The 27624-nt window shown below is 39.0% G+C and overlaps 1 protein-coding gene across 1 annotated transcript in view; it reads right to left on the bottom strand.

The window, feature by feature from the left end:
- Nucleotides 1–17837, bottom strand: part of Homer1 (homer scaffold protein 1) — a 92468-nt gene extending 74631 nt beyond the window's left edge. Inside the window, exon 1 of the mRNA XM_090331712.1 lies at nt 16759–17837. Coding sequence (XP_090187838.1) covers nt 16759–16763 — 5 coding nt within the window. The 5' untranslated portion in view covers nt 16764–17837. The remainder of the gene's footprint in view (nt 1–16758) is intronic.
- Between the last annotated feature and the right edge of the window lie 9787 nt (nt 17838–27624).

Here is a 27624-nt window from a genome sequence, read left to right as displayed (position 1 = left end):
ATTAAAAGGACCTCCAGGATAGTGAAACAAAAGCCATATAATGAATGATTGTTGTCCTTAATGTACTATGTTGTCTCTCATCTCCTTTGCTGTCCCTTGTTATCTCATATTGGTATAGTATCTCACTTTGTTATCTAATATATTGAATTTATTTGTATTTGGATATTTGAAATTTGATAGGGAAGGGGGGAAAACCAAGACGGGTGGGGGGTGTGGGGGGGGAGGGAAATGGGTACCAAGACATGTGAAAGGGTATCAATGTATGTGAATTAACGCACCTTCTATCTGGCAAATATCATGTAACCCTTTTACTAATTACAATAAAAAAAAAAAAAACAAAGCTATCCTCAAGAACATTTTAGTAAAAAAAAAAGGGGGGGAGTGTAGCCTGTAATCCTAGCTACTCAGGAGGCTGAGATCTGAAGATCAAGGTTCAAAGTCAGCCCAGGCACAAAAGGACCTGAGACTCTTATCTCCAATTAACCTTTAGAAAATGGGAATTGGGGGTTGGCTCAAGGATAGAGCAGTAGCCTAGTGCTGAAGAGCTCAGGGACAGTACCTAGGCTGAGTTCAAGTCCCATGACCCATCCCCCGCCAAAAAAAAAAAAAAAAAAAAAAAAACAGAAAGAAAAGGGAATGTAGGGACAGAAATAAAGCAAATGCTACAAACTTCAGATGACTGCTGAAATGGTGAGAAGGTTGTAGATACTTTTCTGTATGACTACAAATTTTCTTTAGACTGGCTTGAAAATAAAAACTTAAATCAGTGTATAATTCTTTGAAACTTGCCAATGGTTTCACATGTGGTCTAATGACTTTTTGTTAGTGTTTCCCACCTCTAGCTACATAGCCTTCACTGTCCAACTCAGTGGTCTGAGTAGGACAGCTCAGCACCAGTCTTTTCGTTTTTGCCAGTCCTGGGGCTTGAACTCAGTCAGCGTCGAAGCACTGTCCTTGAGCTTTCTCAAGGCTGCAGCTCTACCATTTGACCCACAGCACCACTTCCAGCTTTCTCTATGCATGTGGTACTGAGGAATCAAACCCAGGTGTTCTTGGATGCTAGGCAAGCACTCTACCATTAGGCCGAACCCCCGGCCCCCAGCATTAGTCATTTTTAAAAGCTTCCAAAGTAACTGTCACACATTGCCAGGAGGAAGAACAGGTAGTAGGGCAAAGAGTAGAAATATTATTCATTCTCTTATTTCTTTTACTTTTCCTCCTCAGCACTTACCACCATCTGAGAATGCAATGGATTTTCTTATTCTTCCTCTTGGCCTACTAAAGCATATAATCTTATCAAGGAAAGAATTTTATTTTAATAACTACCATATCTCCTTAGCAGCTAAAATAACTGGTATATATTAAGCATTCAGAAAATAATGAAAGATACACCAAAATATTTAAAACTTCTTTGTGGAATTACAAGTAACTTGTTTTTTAAATGCTGAATTTTCTATGTGAATATACATACGAAAAATGTTTAAGCAAACAACTTTAATCCAATTTATTTACTTAAAAATACAGCTATAGAAGCCAGGCCAATGGATCATGCCTGTAATCCTAGCTACTCAGGAGGCTGAGATCTGAGGATCATGGTTCAAAGCCAGCCTGGGCACTAAAGCCCATGAGACTCTTATCTTCAATTAACCACTAGAAAACCAGAAATGGTGCTGTGGCTTAAGGGGTAGGGTGGTAGCCTTAAGCTAAAGAGCTCAGGCAGTGTCCAAGCCCAGAGGTCAAACTCCACAACTGACAAAAAAATTAAAATAAAAATATATCTATAGAATGTTGTCTTGGTGATCATTCAAATACATGTGGAAATAGTGAGCTATTTGCATAATTTACTGAGCACTTTATTTTTTAAGTGAGTTCAATTAAAATACTATAGCCCTAAAGATACTAGATTCATCCAGAAAGGTAGACTTGTTTATAGGTATGTAGATACTCTTGCCTATAAAAATGCTTCCTACAAAAGAAACCAGCTACAAATCTCATTTGAAGTTTTTTTGTTTTTGTTTTTGTTAAGGGTCCTGGGGCTTAACTCAGAGCCTTGGTGCTGTTCCTGAGCTTTTTTGTTCAGGCTAGTGCTCTTAACATTTGGGCTACAGTCCCATTTTCAGCTTTTTGTTTTGTTTTTAATTACTGCAAGTAAGAGTGTCATGGACTTTCCTTCCTAGGCTGGCTTCAAACTGCAATCTTCAGATATCATCCTCTTGAATAGGTAGGACTACAGGCATGAGCTACCAGCACCTGGCTTCCTCCCAGTTGTAATACATAATGTATTATGTTATATAAGAGGATGCCATTTTTTTTTTTTTTGGTGCCAGACCCATGGCTTGAACTCATGGCCTAGGAGTTATCTCTGAACTTTTGTGACTGTGTCATGGTTAGGCTCTACCACTTGTGCCACAGCTCCATTTCTGGCTCTTTTGGTGCTTAGCTGGAGATAAAAATTCCTCCTATAGAATAGCAATAGTTATAAGTCAAATTTCTGATTATCTCCTTCCCTAGAAGAATGCTTTCACTGAATTAAGATTTACAGTTCTGGTTGGCACCGGTGGCTCACACTTATAACCTAGATTCTCAGGTTTGTAGTCTGAAGTCAATCTAGGCAGAAAAATTTCCTAGATTTCATCTCCTAAAATAATGAAGAAAAACCCAGGCTAGCAGTATGATTCATCAGCCATGAGTAAGTATAAAGTTCCAATAGAAGGAGAAAAGTTTTGTAGTTTCTCCTTGAATCTTTCAACATACTGATAAAAAAAAAAGAAGCTAGATCAGGATATAACTCAGTAGCTCATATGACAGTTCTAAGGGGAAAAAAATTGCTTGCTGTTATGCCCAAACAAGACAACTTGAGTCAATGCACACATTAATTTGCAAAGAAACTCAGACATGTTGTTTTCCATTATCCTAATAATTACTGTACCTCATATGTCTTCTATATCTATTTATCTGCACCATGTCAATGCTATTCTGAAGTGTCATGTTTTGTTAAATTCCTGATTTTAAGAAACATAAAAATTTTCCATAGAAACGAATTCTGCATAGAAAAAGTCACAGATTTAATAAAAACCGAATGGCTTGAATACTAGATATGACACCAAAAGCAGTAGTTATGACAAAAAGATGTGATAGTTTAAAACTTGGGTTTTTTTTTTTGTCAGTTGTGGGGCTTGAACTCTGGGCCTGGGAGCTGTCCCTGAACTCTTCAGCTCAAGGCTACCGCCCTACCCCTGACGCCATAGCCCCACTTCCCGCCACAGCCCCACTTCCCATTTTCTAGTGATTACCTGCAGGTAAGAGTCTCACATTTTTAGTGTCCAGCCTGCTTGGAACCAGGATCTTCAGATCTCAGCCTCCTGAGTACCTAGGATTATAAGTGTGATGCACCATGCCCAACTAGTTTAAAACTTTCTGTAGCTGGAATTATGGTATCAATAAGAATATAATAATTGGTACAACTTTAACCATTTGTGTGAAAGAAGCCAAAATTGGCTAATCCAAACCAAGAATTTTAAATATACTGTTCTGAACCCTGAAGAAAAGGCTTGAACTTACAAAATAAGTATGTGGTAAATTCTTTGGTTATAATGAACATTTCTAAGCTTATTACATGGTCACAGGGCTCTAAGCACTAGGCCTATGTTATTTTTTTTTAATTATGAGTAGTTATTATCTTCCTTTTAAAGGCATGAGGAATCTAATAATTAGCCTGACACATCATACTGCTGGTATTCACACAAAGTTCTGTTCCAGACCTCATATCTGTATCTATATCTCACTGGGCATAAGAATTCTTCTATTACATAAATGTTAAGTTCAGTATTGTCACCAAGCCTATATCTGGCCCAAAAGAGACATTCAATAAATGTTGGAAATTTTTTAGAAATTTTATGGGGAAGAAAAAAATCAATAGGAAAAACACTAGAGAAAGCAGAAAGTATTGTCATATATGTACAGCTTGTATTTTTCAAAATATTCATATTCTTTTGTGTGTGGGGGGGGGTCATAGGGCTTGAACTCGGCCTGGGCACTGTCCCTGAGCTCTTCAGCTCAAGACTACCACCCTATCCTTGAGCCAAGCCCTAGTTCCATTTTCTAGAGGTTAATTAGAAATAAGAGTCTCAGGGGCTGGGAGTTTGGCCTAGTGGTTAAAGTGCTTGCCTAGCATGCATGAAGACTGGGGTTCGATTCCTCGGTACCACATACATAGATAAAAGCCAGAAGTGGTGCTGAGGCTCAAGTGGTAGAGCTCTAGCCTTGAGAAAATCCAAGGATAGTGCTCAGGCCCTGAGCTCAAGCCCAGGACTGGCCAAAAAAAAAAGAAATAAGCGTCTCAGGTCCTTTTGTGCCGGGGCTGGCTTTGAACCTTGATCCCCAGATCTCAGCCTCCTGAACAGTTAGGATTACAGGCTCTTTGGCTTAAGTGGTAGACCTTATTGCTCACTGGCTAGTACTCTACCAAATGAGCCAACACTTCCAACCCCAATAGAGAGTTTTAGAAAAGGTGAAGTACAAGAAAATAAAGCAGGCTCTATTGGGGGGAGGGTGCCCTGAGGATGAATATATTAGAATAATGAAAGCTGTTGAAATTAGTTTAAAAAATGAAGATAAGATCTAGAAAAGGCTTTTTAAAAAAAGGGTAAGGGAAAGTAAAAAAGGGATAGAGGTTGATCTAAATACATTGCATGTATTGCATGTGCAGAAATATCACCGTGAAATTCCAATTGGACAACTAATGTATACCAATAATAAAAAAAGAAAACTCTTGAAACGTTAGACCTACTAGGCTATTAAGTTAAAAAAAAAAAAAGCACTAATTTGAACTAGGAAAAAGAATGGTTAACAATTACTGCTTTGTTGTAATAGGACAGAGGAATTTTAATGGACCATCTTGGCTGATAGAATTAATCTTGTACAATAAACATGGCAATTTCAAAAAAAACTATTTTTAAATCAGACACTGATGATGTACCCATGTAATCCTGATCAGGCGGCTGAGATCTGAGGATCAAGGTTCAAAGACAGTCCAGTCAGGAAAGTCTGTGATACTCTTACCTCCAATTAGCCACTAAAAAGCTGAAAGTAAAACTATGCCTCAAGTGGTAGCATTCGCCTGGTGCAAACAAAGCTCAAGGACAGTGTCCAGGTCCTGAGTTCAAGCCTCAGGATCAGCACCAAAAAAAAAAAAAAAAAAAAGATAAGACTTCTTGGGCCGGGAGTTTGGCCTAGTGGTTAAAGTGCTTGCCTAGCATGCATGAAGACCCGGATTCGATTCCTCGGTACCACATACATAGAAAAAAGCTGGAAGTGGTGCTGAGGCTCAAGTGGTAGAGCTCTAGCCTTGAGAAAACCCAAGGACAGTGCTCAGGCCCTGAGCTCAAGCCCAGGACTGGCAAAAAAAAAAAGATAAGACTTCTTACTGGAAACTATATAAACTAGAGGATAACAGAATATCTCCAAAGTTAAGAGCAAGGAAAAAAATTAAAGCTCAACATCCTCTCCCCAGCAAACCTACCTTTTTAACTCAGCATTGTGCTTTATCCCTATGAATCTAGCTACTTCAAAGGTAGGAGCAGAAAAACCTCAAGGTGCAGCCCAGCCTGGGCCAAGTCAGTGAGATTTTAATCTCAAAAATCAAATACAAAGGGCTCTAGACCTAATTGGTAGAGTACTTCCCTGGCATGGAAGAGGCCCTGGGTTGAATTCCCAGGATGACAAAAAGAAAAAGTGAATTTAGATTATGAAAATATCTTAAAAAGCCATGCACAGGAGGCTCATACCTGTCTGTAATCTACCTACTCAGGAGGCTGTGATGTGAAAGTTGTTGTTCAAAGCCAGTCTGGGCAGATAAATCTTTGAGACTATCTGTAGTTAATCAGCAAAATGCCACAATTAGAGGTACGGCTCAAGTGGTGGAATATCAGCCTTGAGCAAAAAAAACAGGAAAGAGGTACAAGAACACAGGCCTTGAGGTTCAAGCTCTAGTACCAGCAAAAAGAATAAAAAAATCTTGAAAGTAAATAGAAGTAATATTTACAAAACATTATGAATATATTAAATGCCACTGAATTTGAAGCTCTGAAATGATTAATGGTTAATTGACATGAGTATTTTATAGCAGTATTTTATCTACTCAAAATAGTAAAAAGTACTAAATACAAATATAACATACTTTCATATTTCTTTATTACTGCAAGTTAAAAAACTTTTTCAGTCCTGGGCCTTGAATTCTGGGCCTAGGTGCCATCCTTCAGCTACTTTTTTTTTGGTTGGTCATGGGGCTTCAACTCTGGGCCTGGGCACTGGTCCTAAGCTCTTCAGCTCAAGGTTACTATCCTACTCCTGGGCCTAGGTGCTGCCCCTGAGCTCTTCAGCTCAAGACTATTGCCCTACCCCTTGAGCCACAGTACCACTTCCCATTTTCTAGTGATTAATTGGAGATAAGTCTCAGGACTTTAGACTTTAGTTTGGGCTGGTTTTGAACCTTGATCCTCAAATCTCAACCTCCTGAGTAGGTAGGATTATAGGCGGGAGCCCTCCCGCCCATCTTCAACATTCATATTAAATGCACACAGCCCAAAAATCCCCACTAAAAGTCAGAGATTGACTGGATATATAATACTTTCAGTAAAATCTTTTACAACATAAAGCCACATACAGACTAAACAAGAAGCATGGGAAAACATATAACTTACAAATATTAATTATAAGGTCTTCATTGATCATGAATAAAGTTCTATGAGGGCAGGCACCATGTGAATTTTGTCCATCCCTGTATATCCAACACCCTGCAAGACTACAAATGTCATCATTCCTCAAAGTTTGTGTTTGTGTCTGTCTCTCTATATTGGTCTTGGAGCTTGATGTCAGGCCAATGTCCCTGAGCTTTTATGCTCCAGGCTAGAATTCTACCACTTTCAGTCACAGCTCTACTTTGCATTTCTGGTGGTTAATTGGAAGTAAGAGTCTCACAGACTTTCCTGGCTAGGCTGGCTTTGAACCATGGTACTCAGATCTCAGCTTCCTGAGTCAATAGGATTATAGGCATGAACCATCCGTTCCCAGCCACAACATCATTCACAGTATTATCTGACTACACAGTCTTCTGAAAAACCTGGTAACTAACCTTATGTGTAAATGACATCTGGCTCTGAGTGAGTTTCTAGTTAGTTTTCCTTGAGTAAAACATGTCTATTTGGTTATTCCCTGAGAACACTGAGTGCTTCTTAGCCATCATGTTTCCATTGCAACATAAATATTTTAGGTACCTACTGAAATATTCTTGTCATGCTTGTCATGAACATGGCTCACAGTGGTGAGTTTGCACTTTTTTAAGTTGGGAGAAAGCAAATAGAAATTCAATTATTTAAACTGTTTTGTCCTTTTGCCCACCCACTCACAAAATTTATGTATAAATTTTTCTCTTTTTCATCTCCTCACTTTAACCCAAGCAATGAAGTATGAGTTTCTTAAAAGGACTGTTCCTAGGTTTTTTAATCTGTCTGTTCCTTTCTTCAAATAAAGTTTGGAACATGCTTTCCTTTGTGCAAATGTGATATAAAAATTCATTTTAATAGTCAATGGACACAACTCTAGATACTGAGTATGTTACAGATCTAACCCTCATCTATGAGAATTACCACTATGTTCAGTGTTGCTAACAAGGTGAGGAGGGAAGAGCTGTGAGTTAAAAAAAAAGAAAAACAAAATAGGGCACACAAATGGAAATAGAAGAAGGGAAACTTAGGAATGGGAATTTGAGACATAATAGTAGAACCCTCTTCATGCTATGCTATTATAGTCCAGCCCCTAATACTTTTCTAGTCACATCTCCCTTAACTACTTATAATTTTCTATCATATTTCATCTCTGAAACTTTATCTGTATCAATTGAAATGCCCTAACAATTCTCACAGACCTCTCTACTGCCCAACTCTTCTTATTTTTGTTTTTTTGGTTGTTTTGTTTGTTTGTTTGCCACTCCTGGGGCTTGAACTCAAGGCCTGGGCACTGTCCCCAAGCTTCTTTTTTGCTCAAGGCTACACTCTACCACTTGAGCTACAGTGCCACTCTCAGCTTTTTCTGTTTACGTGGTACTGAGGAATCGAATCCAGCACTTTATGCATGACAGGCACTCTACCGCTAAGCCATATTCCCAGCCCTCTTGTTTTTTAAGGCTCAAAGCAAGCATCATTGGCTATATAAAACATCTCTGATCATCTAAAGCAGAAACGGGCATTTCCTTCTTTGTGTTCTCAAACACAATGTGTACTTATTACAGCATATGGTGTGTATTATAGCACCTGAATCATAGTAATGCAATTTCTTGTTAACATGTTGATCTGTTCTTTGTATTACCAGTGCCTAGCATGAGTCATAACACGAATTAAATGTTTAGTACTTAAAAAAAAAGAGGCACAGTGCTAGAGGACAAGATGTAGCAACACACTGTAGTTACCAGACACAGTTAAGAATGTACACTATTATTTTAACGTTTTGGTTGATGACAATGTTTTGGTTGATGACTAATTTTAAGTTTTAATTTTAAAATGTGCCTACATCATACATTGAGTTTACAGGTGTTGGTTACAGGTAGATTTTTTGTTTTTGTTTATTTTTTAGAAAGTCAACACTTAATCATTTACCGAACTCCAACCAATTAAACATCAACTATGTCAACACATTCTGAAGGATGCCTTTTATAAATTTACGAGCTAAAGGCTCAGAGATTCTGGTCAAACATGGCAAATAAATTGCACACATGTCTTCGTTTAACATATTCAAATGAAAATGAAGTGAAAAATAAAGTATAAATTCATAACACCAAAGAAGAGAAAAAGTGTCACCAATAAATAAGTAATTTTAATAGTGTTCAAGGATGGAAAATATAAGGAACAATAGCTGAAGTACAAGAAAACTATAAAGTACTCCCCCCAAAAGGGGCACTAAGTAAATAATCTGCTGGCAAAGAGACCAAGGAAGTTCAGTGAGGTCTGAGATAAGAATTAGGGAGTTGAATATAATTTTAAATAACAACAGTTATGGAAACTATTCAAAAAAGACTTAATGGTTTTTCCTTAGAGAAATAACACAGTAAGTCCTTTAATGAATCTTTAAATCTACTTTCAATCCTCTGTTGGAGACTGCCTCACTATACACCAAGCTACACCCTCAATCCTCCTTTTAAAAAGTTTTATACATATGCTGAACATTGTATAGTTGTCATAAAGAATGTACAATGTTGCAGCATTGACAACTATACCTTCCTTGAAAACATTTAGATTAGCTTCCTATCACACCAATAACCTGACTACTCAGACTACACTAACATATTACAAAATAAAATTAAATAACACTTACACTAATGTCTTTGTGTCTACTTTATAGTAACATAGGAATATAATCCATATCCTTAATATTAATAAAATGCCAAATGAAAGCAACAATGAAAATAGACAATTAAAACTTTCCAGATAATAAAGAGTAAGCAAAGGGCAACTTGCGAGATCTAGCACTTGTAGTTATTTAATGAACGTCTTAAGAAAGATCAAATTGAGTCTTCTCCTTCAGCCTAACGCATACATATCCTTGGCAATCCTGAATAGAATAGGTGGAAACCTCATTTTGTAAACATATTGGAAACTGACAGGGTGATTAAGCAAAGCTTATCAATTTTAAAAGCCAAGAGATATTCAGAAAATCTCAGTAAGAAGAGAAAATAGTTTTTCAAAAGTATAAGTAGAAAGTAAGCATATAAAATGTAAAGGAGATAAGACTGAGCTCATTTAATATTGTTAGATTCAAAATAATTGTCCCACATAAAGTTAAGAAGGCATAGATTTATCCTGCTTTCTGGAAGACTGATATAAATTGCTAATCGCTAATCTAAGCATTTTGAAATCATTCGTAGTAAATTCAAGATAATTTCCTAGATAACACTAATGGGAGTCTAATGGAAGAAACTGAAAGTAACTAGGGCAGAAAATTCTGAATCATCAAAAAAAAAGAAAAAGAAAAAAAAAAAGAAAATTCTTACAAAATAACCCTCAGAGTTCCCTCAGACTTCTTGTTTAGGGGAGAAAAAGTCAAGGACACAGTCTCCTGGACAGCCTTCTGGACTCTGAGGCATGTGAACACATGGATCCAGATAGACATGACAATGATAAACCTGACTGACTGCAAATGTCCTTATAAAGTAATGAAACTGCTTTGTTATCTGAGGCCCCTTGGGACAGGTTTTTTTTTTTTTTTTTGGTTTTGTTTTCTTTTTTTAACTTGTGTTCAATTCCCATTCCACTCTTGCTTGATAATTTTACAAAAAGGCCTCATTACCTATAACCATTCTGCTTTGAACATTCAGTGCCAATCCTTTTCAAAGATAATGTGGAAGATCTTCGTGTTTTATAGAATATTAAAATAAAATACCCCAAAGCAGAGCTATTTTGAGCTAATATTAGGTATTAAGAGATTAAGGTGATTTTTTTTTCCAGAAGCTGTTAGAAACTGCGAAGCAAACTGTACTATGAAGATAAAATACTGATTAAGCTGCTAAATTTCTGGATTCATAAACAAGTTTGTTTTCAAATTCAAGAAAGAAGTGACTTTCCGCATTCTTTGAGTAGCTTACCTTAAAAGAGAATTGTTAAGCCCAAATGAAATTCTAAAGCAAATCAAAATTTAATTCTTTATGCTTAAATTTGTTACCCAAGATCTATAATTTTCATAATTTATGGTTTGAAAAAGGACAAATGAAAAAGAATATTTTGTTGCTATTGTTTTCTCCTTTACAAGGTCATGAAAAAGATGTCCCTACAAAATTAAATTAGGCTTACCAGATTAGTGATTTTTGGCAATTTTCAAAATAAGATGAAAAACAAAACATAGAGGAAAAAGAAAAATATTAAAAAAGGTAACAATAAATTACTTTATCCCCTTCCCTCAAAACTATTGCTTAGAAGCAGAATTGATTCTTATTAATTTCATCTTTATTCCCTTGAGGAATAGAAAAATGACCAGCATGTAATACTTATTATAATGAATGGGAAGAAAAAGAAGTACAAAATGCTAAAATTAAGCTCATCCAGAAATCCATCTCTCTAAGAGATGTCAGAGTTTGTTACCTAAAACTAAGATTCTAAACATAGGATTTTATTTGCACACTGAAGACCCCTGTATGAATGAGTAGCTCTTTAGAAATCTTACCTGATCTGCTGTTAGAATAACAGTTAATAAGATTTGACAATTTTGTTGGGAATGGTGGTACTCACCTGTAATCCCAGCACTTAAAAGCCTAAAGGAGGAACATGAGCTGCTGGTTAGCCTGGGGTACATAGCAAATTCCAGGCTAGTGAGATCAAAATGAAAATTTATCTCAATTCTTGCATATGGATCATAATTTGCATAAATTTTCCTTATCACACATTGATTCTTCTGAAATGAAGATACTTGATGACTCTATGGTATGTGTCTATATAGGGCATTACAAGTAATCAACGCAAACAAACAAAAAGCTATACATTCCATTCAACTAGACAGGCCCTAATTTTTAGAAGCTATTCAAAAGTCCATGCTTTAAGTTTTTTGGGGGGAAGAGGAGAAAATAATGAAAGAGGTGACATGGATCAAGATGCCCTGTTGAATGGTAACTCCTTTGTCCAGTAATAACAACTCCTTTTTCCAAGATAATAAAAACAATTTTTAAAGTTGTATCAAGAAAGAAATATCCAAAAATGAAATTTTTGGGACTAATTTTCCTACTAATCTGTTCAGTTAATAGGATTCATAATAAACAAATTAACTCAGTAATTTAAAATACTTCAAATACTCCAACTAAACAACAAAGAACTGGGGGGGGTGGAAATCACATGGCAGGAGACTGGAGCTTTTAAGATGTTACTACCTTTTTAATCTGAGACATTCAATCACTTAACATTACAAACTATATATAAGAGCAATTCCTTTTGTTAATTCCTTAACTTTCAAACTTGTTATTTTATAATATACCTGAGTGTGCTACAAATGTACCATTAAGTTTCTAACATTTTTTAACTCTGTATATGAAATACCCTAATTCTGAAGAACACACACATATTCAATCACCATCCTTCCTCTATGTTAACTTTCAGGCTCTACCTAATTGTGCACTTCCTCTATCCAACCAGTTTATAGTTTGACTTGATGTTTCCACAGGACAAATATACAAAAGCTGACTTTAAAAACTTTTCTTAGCCGGGCATGGTAGCTCACGCTTGTAATCCTAGCTACTTAGGAGGCTGAGATCTGAGCATCAAAGTTCAAAGCCAGCCCAGACACAAAAGGACCTGAGACTCTTCTCCTCCAATTAACTTCCAGAAAATAGGAAGTGGGGCTTGGCTCAAGGGTAGGGTGGTAGCCTTGAGGTGAAGAGCTCAGGGACAGTGCCCAGGACGAGTTCAAGCCCTGTGACCCACCAAAAAAACAAAAACAAAAACTTTTCTTGCTGGGCACCAGTGACTCATACCTTCTAGCTACTCAGGTGGCTGAGATTTGCAGATCACAGTTCAAACCTAGCCTGAAAAGGAAAGTCTGCAAGACACTTATGACCAACTCAGTACTAAAAAGACAGAAGTAGAGCTATGGCTTAAGTGGTAGAGTGTCAGTCATAAGCAAAAAGGTCAGGGACAGTGCCCATGCCCAGAATTCAAACCCCAGGACCAGCACAAAATGAAACAAAAGAACAACAAAACCCTTCTCTTGCTACTTCTCAGATCCTTCATGTTATTCCTTTGCTTAAAACTGCATTCTGGGGCCCACCACTAAAAGTGTTCAGTTGCTATGACAGGGTTATTAAATCAATTCAGTGGGTCCATAGCATCATTCTTCTGAAAAATGAAATAAAATAGAAGCTAATAAAGTGGCTCAAGTGATGAAGTGCCTGCCTGGCAAGCATGAGGCTTCAAGTTCAAACTCTAGTACACTATAGAAAAGACAGAAAGGGAGAGAAACAAGATTGAAACTGCTAAGCTGTGTAAGGATATTATTTTGTGTCATTTATCATTTATATAACAGTAATAGGTCACAATATAAAAATATATGCTATCATGGATCATATCTTTAAAAAGTTAGAAGTACAGTGGTCTATAGCATAGTCTTTCAATTGACTCCCCAAGTTTCTCTATCCTGTTCTTTGCTTTTGGCTCTGCTGGGGTGGAGAACCTTTCCTCTGCCAAAGGTCATTAAGAAGTATCTATGTGTATCCTATTGCATACTAAATAATTTCTTGGGTCTAATACAAACCTCAAATCCAACATTACCCAACCCTGCTTCAATATACCCACGGAAATAAAATCAAACAAAACTCAGAACGTGTTTAATAGTGCAGTTCCTCTTCTTAGTGCTGTTCTGCCTTTCATTTGCCTACAGTGCCCCACCTGTGCTCACCTTCCATAATATCATCTACTTCGCAAAGCCTTTTTAGTCAGTGTGTAGAAGTAAGAAACTCGTACACAGTTCGTTCCTATACAAGACCCTGCTCTTATCTTCTTCAACTTGAAGAAATTAAAGCTTGACTGTCTTCCAAGGTTCTAAACAACTCTTTGAAGGAAAGGGACACATTTTACTAGAGCAGACTCTGAGATGCTGAGATGAGTCCATGTCACATAACAGACTTTCAAAGTTTGGCAAAATAAATAAGGACTTGCATCACATCCTTTGTTTAGGAATGATAAGATGATTGTTCTGCCAATGAAGTGCACTCATATTATGGTGGAGGATCAAGATTTCCATAATTTTTGCTATAGCCCCCAGAGATCAAAAAACCCCATGCCACTTTAGGCTAAAAGAAAACGACTTCCTGTCTTTCAACCTCCACCCTTCTCTGCTCCCTCCCCAAAAGCAATCTGTTTAGGTTGCAAATTGGAAGCACCAACTTGTTCTTCAGAAAGTTAAGCAGGAAAAGCAGAGGAGGAACTGGGGAACTGGAAGGTCTCAAAGGCAGGTGAGATAAAACCAAAAGTACTATTATCATACTCCATTAGCAGGGAGAACCCCCATTTTATAATTTTATATATAACCTTATGGGGGAGGGGATGAGGTTGCCAATATACACCAAGTAAAAAAAAAAAAAGGTAGAATGAAATAACTGGTTGAAGTTACTTGATTACTGTTGCCATTATTAATAGTTCTGAAATAGCTACTGACTCACTGCTGTCATTATGAGATACTACTTGGACAGGAGTGGGTAGGGAGATGGGTCAAGCCTAACCTGCTCCTTCCTCACTAAGACATTGAAGGCTTTTCTTACACACATAAATGCCTTTACTTTTTAAGATGTTTGATATACCTATTATACAAACCCACACTTCAGCTGCTTTCACTGAAATTAAGGAGTTCAAACAACATCCAAGATACTTTGAAAGACTCTGCCAACTGTCAGTTTCAGCTGTCCTTTTCCTTTTGCACATAGTTCAGAAACTATTATAAGAGCTGTATTTTTTTCTGCCTAATCACTTATTTTATTTGAAAAAATTCCTTTGCTTAAACTTTGCTACTAGACTTGCAAATATATAATTTAGGAAAAGACAAATCCTTTAAAACCCAACATTAACAAAATATATATTTATATGAAACTTTATCTACAATATTAAATTTTAAATACTTGTCATAGGAAGGTAATTTAGGACTAGGAAGAACTTGAAATGTCATTTAAAGGTCTTCTTTTTGTTTTGAACAGATTCAGGTAACTACTTATTCCACAAGCATTGATTTAAGTATAACACGCACAAGTGGGGAAACTTCTGCCAGACTTACTTACTGTATGATTTCCTTTTTTCCATCTGTCTTTCCTCTTTCAACAACTTAGATAAAAATAAGTCATTCTCAATGAGAAAGGGTCTTACTAGATGTTGGAAAAAAATCACTCCACAAATCTTTGCTCCATTTCCTCCCTTAGTTCATTATTGGCAAAACGGCAAATAAAATATTATGCTAAGTGTTCTAATGTGTGTTATATGTAAGAAGCTTACTTTCATATCTTAAATACTGGCCCCTTTGTAAAATGGTCAGCAGTTACATAGTTTAAAGGTTGTGGAAAACTGATTTTCTTTCATGATATGACTCCAGTCTAGAGACTACAGCCTCAACATGAAAAAACTGTCATGTGGTTTTATGAGTGCGCATAAAACACTCAAACATGTTTTAAATAACACATTTTAAATGAAGCTGCAGATGCTCAAAGGAAGCCATATTTCAAAGTCTTTTAAAAAAAAAAGTATTTTTCAGTATTTTTCAAGTTTAAATTGGTGCTGTTCACCCAAAACATTTTTGAAATGCCATACTTTCCCAGATTAAGTTCTTAAACAGCTTAGATAAAGAAAATACTTCTTTATTTGCAAGATCTACTTCAACTAAGGATTGTTTAAACAGGGGAAAAGGGAAGGGAAAAAAATAATTCATTTTTACATGTTACAAAAGTCTTTATAAGTCCTTTGATCTAAGTTCTTTATTTTACAAATAAGAATACAGTCCACAGAGGTTAAATAATTTGCCTCGGGTCACCACAACACTAATAGCAGCACTAGAATTAGAATAAAATATTTTAATTTCACTTAACAGTACCCAAATCATCCAAGTTATATATATTCTAATCACTTATTTAAGACTTACCAAAAAAAATCTTACTTCATTAACCACTGAAAAGTGACTTCTACAACATATGTTTGAAATTTTTAAAGTTAATTAACATGTAACTCCCAGAAACAAGTATTGCTCAAACACTTTAAAGTGTGCGTACACCCTGACCTGTCACAATTTCAGAGTCTATCATTTTAAACTGTCCCTCAACTACACTTCAGATGATCTGTTCAAGTAACAAAAACAACAATGACAAAGAAAAAACCAGAAAACTCTGGAAGTCCTTAGACAAAAACAGTGGAAAGACATGCATAAATTTCCAGCTTAAATCAAATCACTCACATTTTATCAAGCCACAGCATGAAAAGTTAAAAAGTTTGGAAAATGCATTCTGGGCTGACTTCAGATTTGAAGGGTGTAAATCTGATATTAACACAAACTTAAAGTCTGAGCTTAAAAGCAAAAAACATTAGTTCATTCAACCAAAATCTTTGCTTATTCCAGCCCTGATCTACTAAGTGCACGGGCACAGAACAGAGAGCCCACCGGTGAGACTTTCAAATTTTCCTTTTAACATCCCAATAAATCAACTGTACACTGTAGTTTTTGATAGATAGTCAAGGGCAAAACAGGGGACAGTGCTTTACACTGGATCATATTCAAGCACTGTAAGCTAATCGCTAGTCCTTTGTGTTTCTGATTTATTTTCAAAGTCCTGGGAGAATGCAGTACCTCGCTTGTTACCTAAGGTAACAAGATTTTGGTAACTGATGCAGTGGGTTTGATCCATTATGTGGTATTGGGTAGAATACAGTATCTATGTAAACATTACTAATAAGACCATAATTAAGTTAAAAACAATATACACATGCCCCTTAATTATAACCTCCAATGTCATTCTACAAAATAAATGCAAATAACTTGTTAAAAGGTTAGCACATCCACATTTTAAAGTTGGACACGTTAGCAAGGGGCAAATTTATTGAAAGTCACCACTACCACTCAATCTCTATGTCTATGTCTGTCTGTCTGTCTGTCTGTCTGTCTCTCTCTCTCTCTCTCTCTCTCACACACACACACACACACACACACACACACACACACACACAGATTCAAAGCTGTGATAATCACAAAAATTCTTACCCCATTTTGCTCAGTGAAAACTTGCTCTGAAGTTTCTGCCTTTATGCTACGGAATAACTTCCAAAAGGATTTCTCCGTCTCCTTTTTCGCAGGTGCTTTTCCACCTCCCCAAGATCTTTTCCGGGGGAGGTATTCAATGATGCTGACCAATTCAATTATTTCTCTTAGGTAAAATGAGCTCTCCCTCGTAGATACCGAAACGTTCAAACCGAGGTGGCATTTGCTTATTATCAGTTAAAATGCTGCGTGGATGATACAGCGGTCAAACTATTCCACAAAAGGAGTGCACATGTGGGAAAACGCAGAAACCAGCTTCAAGGAGTCCTATAAAAAATGAGTTCGCTGGTCCTTTCACTCATGTCCTCCTCGACGCTCAGGGAGAGCCAGGTAATTCGGCCTTAACGGCGCTAAGGCTGTGGGTTCAGGTTTCTCCACCCCACAAGCTCCCTAGGGGGTGGAGCGTGCAACCCAATGCGACGTGCACTTTAATAAAAATCCTAAAAGCAGCAATGCCACTGCTTCCCTGCGCTTACATTACCAAAAAAAAAAAAAAGACTATCTAGAAAAATCTTCTGTAAGTGCAAAACCCGGCAGCTCGCGACTTGCTCGGCACTCCACATTGAAATCTGTCTTTAAAAAAAGGAAAAAAAAATTTTTTTTCTCCTAAGACTCGGAGCAGAGAGGAGGAGAGGTGGAAGAGAAGGCTAGGCAGGATCGATGCATTCTCCCCAGGAGAAAAAACGGAGCCATTTCCAGGCTGGCAGCAGGCTGGGGGCGCCGCGCACGCCGGGGAGCAGGGGGAGGGGGCCCGATCCCACCTCCCTCAGCCCTTTCCCGCCCCCCGCCGCTGAGCACAATGGAGCCCGGCTCGCGCCCGGCTCTTCATGCAAGGCTGTCGGTCCCCGCTGCCCTCCGCTCTTCAGAGCACAGCGGCTCTAGGGCTCCAGTCCGCGGAGAATGAATGAATCAGAGAGCCGAAGCTCCACGCGTCCCCTCCCGGCACCCAGCCCCCCAGCGCCAGGGCGGTCGAGCAGCTGCGGCCAGCGAGGGAGGCTGAAGAGCCGCCGGGTGCTCGCCCGGGCAGAGGCTGGAGGCTAACGCCGCGTCCGAGGCAGAAGAGCAGGGCTGGAAGCGGTGCGAGCCGCCGCTCCAGCGCCCCCGCCCCGGCCGGTCTCTCGCGCTCCGCGCCGCCGCCACGCGCCGCCTCACATTCCCCGGGCCCGCGGCTGCCTCCTCACACTTCCATCACAGGCCGCCTCCGCCAGCCTGCAGATCCCGTTGGGCCCGGGCAGCGCCGGCCGGGACAGGTGGAAGCCCGCCGGTGAGGCTGCCGGTGCCTAGCTTCTGCCTCCACGGACCCGCTCCCCGAGCGAGGGGAAGGGCGCCGCTTCCCCCAGGCAGCGCGGCCGGCTGGAGGCGAGCGCGGCCCCGAGCCGCGGGGGCCGTGGGGCGGATTGGGGCGGGGAAAACGCGGGGTGAGCGCGGCCCCTCCCCTGCTGGCGGGAGGGGGCGGGAGCGGCCACCCTAGTGAGCCGCGGCCGCCGGCCCCGAGCCGGAGTGGGACGGCCAAACCCCGAGGCGGCGCAGAGGCCAGCGGTCGGCCAGCGGTTGAGCTGGCCCCGGTGGGGAGACAGTCCAGCCGGTTAGCCAGTCAGTCCGGCTGTCCTTCCTTCCTCTCCCCCTCCCCTAGAGGCGGGCGGCGGGCGGGCAGCGTGCTCCGTTCCTCCACTGGCTCCGGACCCCGCTCCCTGCCGCCACAGCCTCCTCCGCGCCCCGCACCAGGTGCCCGCGCTGTGTCTCCATCCTCCCATCAGGAGGACCTTTAAATAGCAACGTCAGCGCGCTCTTCGCCGCACACACGTCACCCGCCGCTTACGTCACCCGGGTGCGGGGGATGATGTCACGCGGCCGGAAGTACGGCTAAATTAGGGAAGGAGGGGGGCGGGGACGGGGGAAGGACTCGGCGAGCAGCTCTGTGCCCACCTGCTCTCGCTTCTTAAAGGCCAAAGCCGAGACAACCGGAGAGGAGCTCCAAGAAGGAAGCGCCAGGAGGAGATTTCCTTGCAGCAAATGTACCAAACACATGTGAATCATTCGTACCAACAGTGGCCAAGTGTCAAGCGGGTAATTTCCTATCTCCTCCTCGCGTCCCTGCTGCCGCAGCCTTGGAGGTGCAAGGCTTCTCAGGTCTCTTCCAGTGGCGAAATGTGAGAACAACCCTGTCACTAGTGGAAGATCTCACCAGTAAGAATTGAGGTAGAACACCCTAATGTTTTCTGTGGCATTTATTTTATGATTTTGCATATAGTCAACTATTAAACTCCCTCTTCTAGCCTCTTTGATGGGAACATAACCCATGGACTAACTGTTGAATGAATTACAAGCAATTTATATATGTCATTAAATGATGTGAAATTTTCACTTGCAAAATAGTCATGGCTTGGCATGGTATAATGTAATGAATTAAATTCTTTAAAATGAAACTAGTTCATTCACTCAGGTAATTATCACCACATACATAGCAACTGCCAGTGAATATTCTCCTTTCTGGCTTATTAATAATGTAAATTCTAGTTTATGGAATTAAGATCACCGAGTCTATAATAATAATTGTTATTTTTTTAATTTTATTGTTGGGGTAATGTGTAGAGGGGTTACAGTTACATTTGTCAGATGTTGGGTGCATTACTTCTTGCACATTGATACCCCTTCTCATCTTTTTGTCCCCATTTCCTTCCCCTCACCCCCTCCCAGTCATCTTGTTTCCCCCCACTTCCCTTCCCTATTTCAAATAAACAAACTATATACAGTGTACCAAGTAACAAAATCAGATACAGTAACTTCATGGGATTAACCTAAGGGGAAACAAGAGAAAAGAAATAACATAGTACATTAAGAACAACAATCACAAAGATAAACCTCTTTTCCATATCTTAGAGTTCATTTCATTTAGCCTCATCCTATGTGACCTTATTTGCACAGCTTTTGAGCTATTGTGATCCTCTGCTAGGAGAGTCCAAGATGTGTGCTAATTATTAAAAATATTATTATTGCCACCAAACCTAGGAGTTTGCCAGGAGTTGCAGACTCACACTTGTAATCATAGCTTTTCAGGAGGCTGAGATCTAATGATCGTGATTCAAAGCCAAATGCTGCAGAAAAATCCAGGAGACTCTTATTTCCAATTAGCCATCCAAAAAAAAAAAATAGCTGGACATGGAGCTGTGCTCAAGTAGTAAGAGCACTAATTACGTGAAAATGCTCAGAGACATCATTCAAGTCCAGAGTTCAAGCCTCAAGATTAGCACCCAGACAAAAACAAAAAAACAAAACATTTAGGTTATTTTCTTTACTGTATTTCTTAGTATGGTAAGTACATTTCATTTCTATCCGACAAAGTAAACATCTGTAGGCTGTCTATAAACTTCATAAAATCAACCAGGCACTGATGGTTTATAATCCTAACTTCTGAGATCTAAGGATGGGGGGAAAGGGGGACTCAAAAGCCAGCTTTGACAGGAAAGTCCTTGAAATTCTTGTCCCCAATTAACCACCAAAAAGCCAGAAATGCATCTTGGCTCAAGTAGTAGAGTGCTAGTCTTAAACAAAAAAAGCTCAGGAACAGTGCTCAGGCCCTGAGTTCATGTTCCACAACTGGAATACATACACACACAAATAATACTATATATATATATATATATATATATATATGTGGCAATGAGGCTCAAGTGGTGGAATACTAGCCTTGAGCACAAAGAGGTTCAGGGACAGACCCTAGGCCCTGAGTTCAAGCCCCACGACTGACAAAAAAAAAAAACCCTAAGAAGGTTTTAGATGCCCTTATTTTTAAATAGTTTATTATTAGATAAGATTCAGCAATGAACTTTCATTTTATTTGATTTAACATGATCACAAAAAGTTACTAAATTTTCCAGCACTCTTACTATTTCAAATTAAGAATTAAGGCTCTAAATTCAGTGACTATATTTTACAAATCAAACTTGGATGCATCATTTGACATTAAACAAAATATTCAGAATCAAAGGTGACCTTCTAAAACCAGGATTATGATTACAAACCTATAAAGTTTTTACTAAAAGAGTTATAAATCAATACCAATGAAGTTTAAATATAAAAAATTCAAACTATATGCAATATATACTACATCAGAATTTTTGTTTTGATTAGGTTTAGTCTATGTAGCCCATGCTGGCTAAGAACTTTAGATCTTTATGTCTCCACTTTCCTGAGTATTAGGCGCAGGCCTGTTCTACCACACCTAGCCTACCCTATGTGGTGTTTTTTTTGTTTGTTTGTGTGGTTTTTTTGTTTTGTTTTGTTTTGGTCATGGGACTTGAACTCTGGGCCTGGGCACTGTCCCTGAGCTCTTCAGCTCAAGCCTACTTCTCTACCCCTGCGCCTGGGGATTGTCCCTGAGTTCTTCAGCTCAAGGCCACCACCCTACCCTTGGAGCCACAACGCTACCACTGGTTTTCTAGTGGTGAATTGGAGATAAGAATCACAGTCTTTAGTGCCTGGGCTGGCTTTAAAACATGATCCTCATAACTCAGCCTCCTGAGTAGCTAGGATTACAGCCGTGGGGTGAGCCACCTTGCCCAGCTTTGTTTGGGGGATTTAAAAAAACAAAAACTCAGTTTTAATGTAAAATAACTTAGATGCTTCCTAATTGAGGAACATTATTTTTGCAACTTTCTGCACTTAACATTTTCTTTTTCTTTTTTCTTTTTTTTTTTTTTTGCAAGTCCTGGGCTTGGCCAAGCTCAGGGCCTGAGTATTGTCCTTGGACTTTCTCAAGGCTTAGTACTCTACCACTTGAGCCTCAGCATCACTTCCAGATTTTTTCTATGTATGTGGTACCGAGGAATCGAACTTGGGTCTTCATGCATACTAGGCACTCTACCAGTAGGCCAAACTCCCGGCCTGCACTTACATTTTCTTGGTCAAGTTCAAAACTCAATATTAAAGACAGGAGCATGAAAAAGGACTCATTTGCAAATGACTCAGACTTTTAGTATCAGATTCACATTATAAAATCATGATTTTGTTTATAATTAAAAAAATTAAGGGCTGGGAGTTTGGCCTAGTGGTTAAAGTGCTTGCCTAGCATACATGAAGACCCGGGTTCGATTCCTTGGTACCACATACATAGAAAAAAGCTGGAAGTGGTGCTGAGACTCAAGTGGTAGAGCTCTAGCCTTGAGAAAGTCCAAGGACAGTGCTCAGGCCCGGAGCTCAAGCCCAGGACTGGCAAAAAAAAAAAAAAAATTAAAACTAAGTTGTTGTGAGCACCAGTAGCTCATGTCTGTAATCTTAGCTACTTAGAATGCTGAGATCTGAGGATTATAGTTCAAAGCCAGCCCAGGCTTGAAAGTCCATGAAACTTTTATCTCAAATTAACCAAGAAGCAGAATGGAGCTGTTGCTCAAGTGGTAGACTACTAGCCCTGAGCATAAAAGCTAAGGGACAGCTCTAGCTCCAGGCCCCAGGAACAGCACGCGCACACACACACACACAGAGCTGGTGATAATGAAAAGCAAAGTAAGTACCTGCTTGCAAACTAATATGAAATTATTATCATATAAATAGCAACTAGTACTTAAGTTTTAGACCAATGAAGCTTTTAAACTACATATAAGTGAATAAAACTACATCTTACTATAAGATAATAAAACCATCCTTTCTCCGGGGGTAGGGAGGTACCTTGGAGCTGAAGAACTCAGGGACAGCGCCCAGGCCCAGAGTCCAAGCCCTACAATTGACAAAAAAAAAATTAATTATCCTCTGTGATGTAATTATTCAAAGTTTTTATGACTATTTCTACCTTTAATGTAAAAAATTATACCTATAATTGGTAAGTTTTTTTCTTAGCTTGAGTGAGATTAGTATGTGAAACATGTATGTCCATATACCCAATGAATTAAGTAAAACTTTGAATTTTTTTGGTAATTCAGAGCATTATACTTGTTAAGCAAGTGTTCCACCACCTAGTCACAACTACTGCTCAACCATGAAACTTTGTATGTAACATAGAGTATCTTCTTAGAAAATAAATAAGATAAATTCTTTCCTCTCTTCCCCTTTGAACTTTGAAACAGTTTGGAAAGGATTTAGATTTCCATCTTATAGTTCTTTGCCTGTAAGTAAACATCTTTTCTCTTAAAATGAACCGACAAATCCCAAATTCTAGCCCTGAATTACCAACTCTAAAATTCTATGTGTTTTTAAGTAGTGAGCTTCCTAGAAAGAAATATATGTTCTTTTACCGGAAGAGGAAGAACATACTTTAGTAGCATTTTGAGTTTTTAACTGTTCCCTTTTCCCACTACACTCTGAAAATTTGTGGGGCGGTTTATGAATACCCTCTGATTTTAGAATCTGTGGGTGTAGGCATCTGTTCCAGCTACCGAGTTTACTTCCATGCCCTTAATAGGAGATGGCGTCTCCAATAGGGTGCTGTTCATAGACAGATCATGAGATACATTTTTTTCAATGAACAGTCATTCATGGGTTACAAACTCTTGAAGGCAAGAGTTAAAGGCTGATTTTATATTGAATTGACAAATATTAGAAATAGCAACTCCCTAAGACACTTTGTACTAATTACCAAATATCACCATCACTTTAAATGAAGTCATAGGTAGAAATAATTAGAGAGATCTCTCCATAAAAATCTTGATTCCTGACTTATAATACTTAATTATGAAGAAACTAATCAGGAAACACTAAAAATAATGGTAAGATTTTTTTCTATGAACCCCCAAACTTATTCGATAACTTACACTATTTAGTATACATAGATCAATAAAAGTTGTGCCAGCTTGTGTAAAGTTATCTTTTGTTTTATTTTATTTTCTGTGCCAGTCCTAGGGTTTAAACTCAGGACCTGGATGCTGCTCCTGAGCTTCTCTTGCTCACTCTACCACTTGAGTAAGAACTCCGCTTCTGGCTTTGGGCAGGGGGTAGAGGGGTGGTTTATTTGATATAAGAAGGAGTCTCATGGACTTTCCTGCCTTTGCTGGCTTAAAACCATGATCTGCCTATCAATTTCCTTAGTAGTTAGGAGTGCAGACATGAGCCACTGGCACCCAGCTCATCTTTTATTAATAATGTTTCCTAAAGAAACAGGGTAGTCAAATAGTCTTCAATTTAAAAGAAAAAGCAGTTTCAAGGATAGGAATACAACTTGTGTCTTCAAGGCAGTATGGCTTAAGGATGAATTATACTCTTCTGAGAGAACTTATACTTTAAAAAAGAAAAAAGACAGTTTTGGAGTTTAGGAGAGAAGTTGGCAAATTATCCATAGGAAAAGTATGATGTAGAGCACAGGAAGTGATTTCTAGGACAATTCCTGCTCTTCTTTCTTACTCTGAATTCATTGTTCATTTTCCAAGTCTGGTCAAATATATACAAATATAATCCTAGGCTTGTGAAAGAAGATACTAGAAGGCTTTCACTTAGATGCTATTCAGAGCCTGGCTAAAACAAAACTAAAACGGATACTGGAAATTGTTGTACAACTAAATATGTACATTTTTTTTTGCCAGTCCTAGGGCTTGAACTCAGGGCTTGGGCACTGTCCCTGAGCCTCTCTGAGCCGTAGCACCACTTCCAGCTTTTTTTTTTTTTGTCTTCGTGGTACTGAGGAACTGAACCCAGGGCTTTGTGCATGCTAGGCAAGGCAAGCACTTTAGCACTAGGTCACATTCCTGGCCCTTAAATATGTACATGTTTTAATATTCAAGAGATATAGTGCTTTTGAAAATATTATCTGGTATAATTTCAGGTTGGTTGTTTTAAGCAGCAGTTACAGAGAACAAACTGGGAAAATATGCAGATCTGCAAAGAACTACAGTGAAGAATGGGGAGTAAAGCTTGTGCTATACCTGTGTGGTTACTTAGAAAGAAATGCTGTGGAAGCTGATTGCCATGGTAACCAATAATCTTTTTCCTGAATGGGGGAAGAGAACAACCATGAGGAAAATATTTTAAATGAGTTGCCTCATTTTTGTGACTCTTTTGGTGCCAGCTAGGAGGAAAACAACACCCAAGACATTCAAGACAGCCATGCTTATGAAAGGAAATTGCCTTCTTTTCAAAGAGATGTATCTGAAAAAGAAATTCTATACTAGTTCGAAGAGAGATAAGGATCTGAGAGGCAATAGCAAACTCTCAGAATCAAACATGATTGGTAAAGACTCTGACATGGCTGAAACATATAAAGGCAATACCTAGAACCAGTGTTAAAGGTTCTCATAAGCAGAAGATATCAGAGAGATTCTTAGCATTTGAGGATTCAATTAAAATATTTTGAGTTATTTGTGAGGGTTTTAAATTTTTAATGTGGTTTTAAATAATTGTTTTTCTAAATATTAAAGTAGAAATGGTAAATGAACTATATTAGTCAGTGGTCTCCAAGGAAACAAAATAATAGGATAAAGTTATACATAGTGGGGTGTGTGTGTGTGTGTGTGTGTCAGTGTGTCGGTGTGTGGCTTATGCCTGCAACCTTACCTACTCAATAGGATCTAAGGATTGAGGTTTGAAGACAGCTTGGGCAAAAAAGTCTGTAAGACTCTATCTCCATTAAACCAGAGTGGATATGTGGCTCAGATGGTAGAACATCAATCTTAAGCAAAAATCCAAATGAGAGCCTCAGGTCCTGAATTCAAGACCCAGTGTTTTCTCTCTTCCCCGCTAAAAAAGATATAAAATGATGGACAGAAAGACAGACAGAAAGATGGCCTAATAGAAAGCCTATATCTGCAAACGGTAGAACCAGAGAACCTAGTGATAAATTATGTTTCAGTCTAAAAGACCTAAGATCCAGAGGAGCCAATGGTGTTGATGTTAATCCAATTGAAAGGCTTGAGAAATTGTAGGGGGTTTTTGTTAGTTTTTTGCTAGTCCTGGGCCTTGAACTCAGAGCCTGAGCAATGTCCTCTAGCAAGGCTAGAGCTCTACCACTTGAGCCACAGCACCATTTCTGGCTTTTTCTATATATGTGGTACTAAGGAATGGAACCTGGGTCTTCATGCATGCTAGGCAAGCACTCTACCACTAGGCCAAACTCCCGGCCCACAGAAATTGTACTTTTAATGTTCAAGATCAGAGATGATTGTTCCAGCTCCAGAACATAAAAAGCATCCTCTTCTCTGCTTTTTTGTTCTACCTAGCCCTCTAGAGATTAGATGGTGCCTGTTCACATTAAGAGTAATAGATCTGTCCTTAGTTTACTGATTCAAATGCCAGTCTGTTTTAAAAACACTTTCATAAAGAGACCAGAAATAGTTCTCTATTTTCTCTCTAGGAACCCCTTAACAAAGCCAAGTTTGCACCTGAAATTAATCATCACAAAAATAATTAACTTAATAATGGATATGCTAACATAAATTTGATTACATATATGATAATTTACCTATATATGGTATAATTTGTATATATTCATGGAGTTATATGCTAATATATTTCCTTTTGGTCATGGAGCTTGAACTCTGTCTGGGTCTGGGCATTGTCCCTGAGCTCATCAGCTCAAGGCTATTGCCCTACCCCTGGAGCCACAGTGCCACTTCCAATGCTAATATGTTTTTGTCACTGTACAAAAAGGGTTGGACTAAGGCCTTGTATTCCCAGGTAGTGCTCCACTACTTGAGTCATACATCCAGACCTTTTTACATTTATTACTTTTCAGATAGGGTCTCATATTTATTCCTGGACCAGCCTGGACTATAATCCTATTTATGCTTTCCACTTGTCTGGGGTGACAGGTGGTATACCACCATGCCTCACTTTTAGTTGAGGCAGGACTCTCATTGATTTTTGCCCAGGGCAGCCTGGACATTAGTCCTTTCAATCTCTGCCCCAGAAATAGCTAAGATTACAGGTATCAGCCACTGGCACCTGGTTAAATTAGAAGATTTTTTGGTTTGTTATGGCAGTACTGGTATTTGGACTTAGGCCTTCAAGCGTTTTGGGCTCACATTCTACCTCTTGAGACACACGTCTAGCCCAAGATACTTAGCTTTTCACTGGTTGATATGATTCAAGGCTGGCCTTGAATTTTCAGTTCTCTTCAATTGACCTCAGCCTCCTGATTAGCAAGGATTCTAGGTAGAATTCTCCATATTGGCATCATGTGTTGATTTTTAAACTTGGCTATGTTCTCATGATTGCTACATTATTTTATTTCCAGCATCACATTTAGACAAAGATAATCTAATACAAAAGCAGAGGGGAAGCAGAGGGGAAGAAGATTGAGGTCTTATCTTTTTTGTTTTTGTTGGTTGAAAGACTTGTACTCTGGGTCAGGGTCCCTGAGCACTCTTCAGCTCAATGCTACTACCCTATCCCTTGAGCCACAGTGCCACTTCCAGTTTTCTGGTGGTTAATTGGAGATAAGAGTCTCATGAACTTTGAACCCCGATCCTCATATCTCAGCCTCCTGAGTATCTAGGATAACGAGCCGCGCCTGGCTCAAATTATTATCTTTTAGACTTGTTTCTAACCAAGGGAAAAAACCCAAGAAGCTTCATGTCTCCTAGATCAAAACTATACTAATATGCTTAAGAGTTTGGTAAGGGAATTTTGTGATTGGCTTAAGACATTCTGGTTCATCCAATGTATGTGCATATTGTGAACTAACAGACATATACCTCTTACAACAAGGAAGAAGGGCCAAAACCCATATTTGTCTAAAGCCACGATTACTCCTGCTTCTCTTCAAATATGGCAGACTTGCTGCAAATACAGAGTCTTTACTCTTTCCTTCTCCCTAGGCATTCATCTGCTGAAGATACTATTCTTCAACACATAGCTATGTGTTCAGATTACATTCTTCAGAAAGACCTC

The sequence above is a fragment of the Megascapheus bottae genome, chromosome 4 (assembly GCF_031878675.1).
Source record: "Megascapheus bottae isolate mThoBot1 chromosome 4, mThoBot2.hap1, whole genome shotgun sequence".
Lineage (NCBI taxonomy): Eukaryota > Metazoa > Chordata > Mammalia > Rodentia > Geomyidae > Megascapheus > Megascapheus bottae.
The sequence above is the reverse complement of the archived record's forward strand: the minus strand, read 5'-3'. Positions and strand labels throughout refer to the sequence as shown.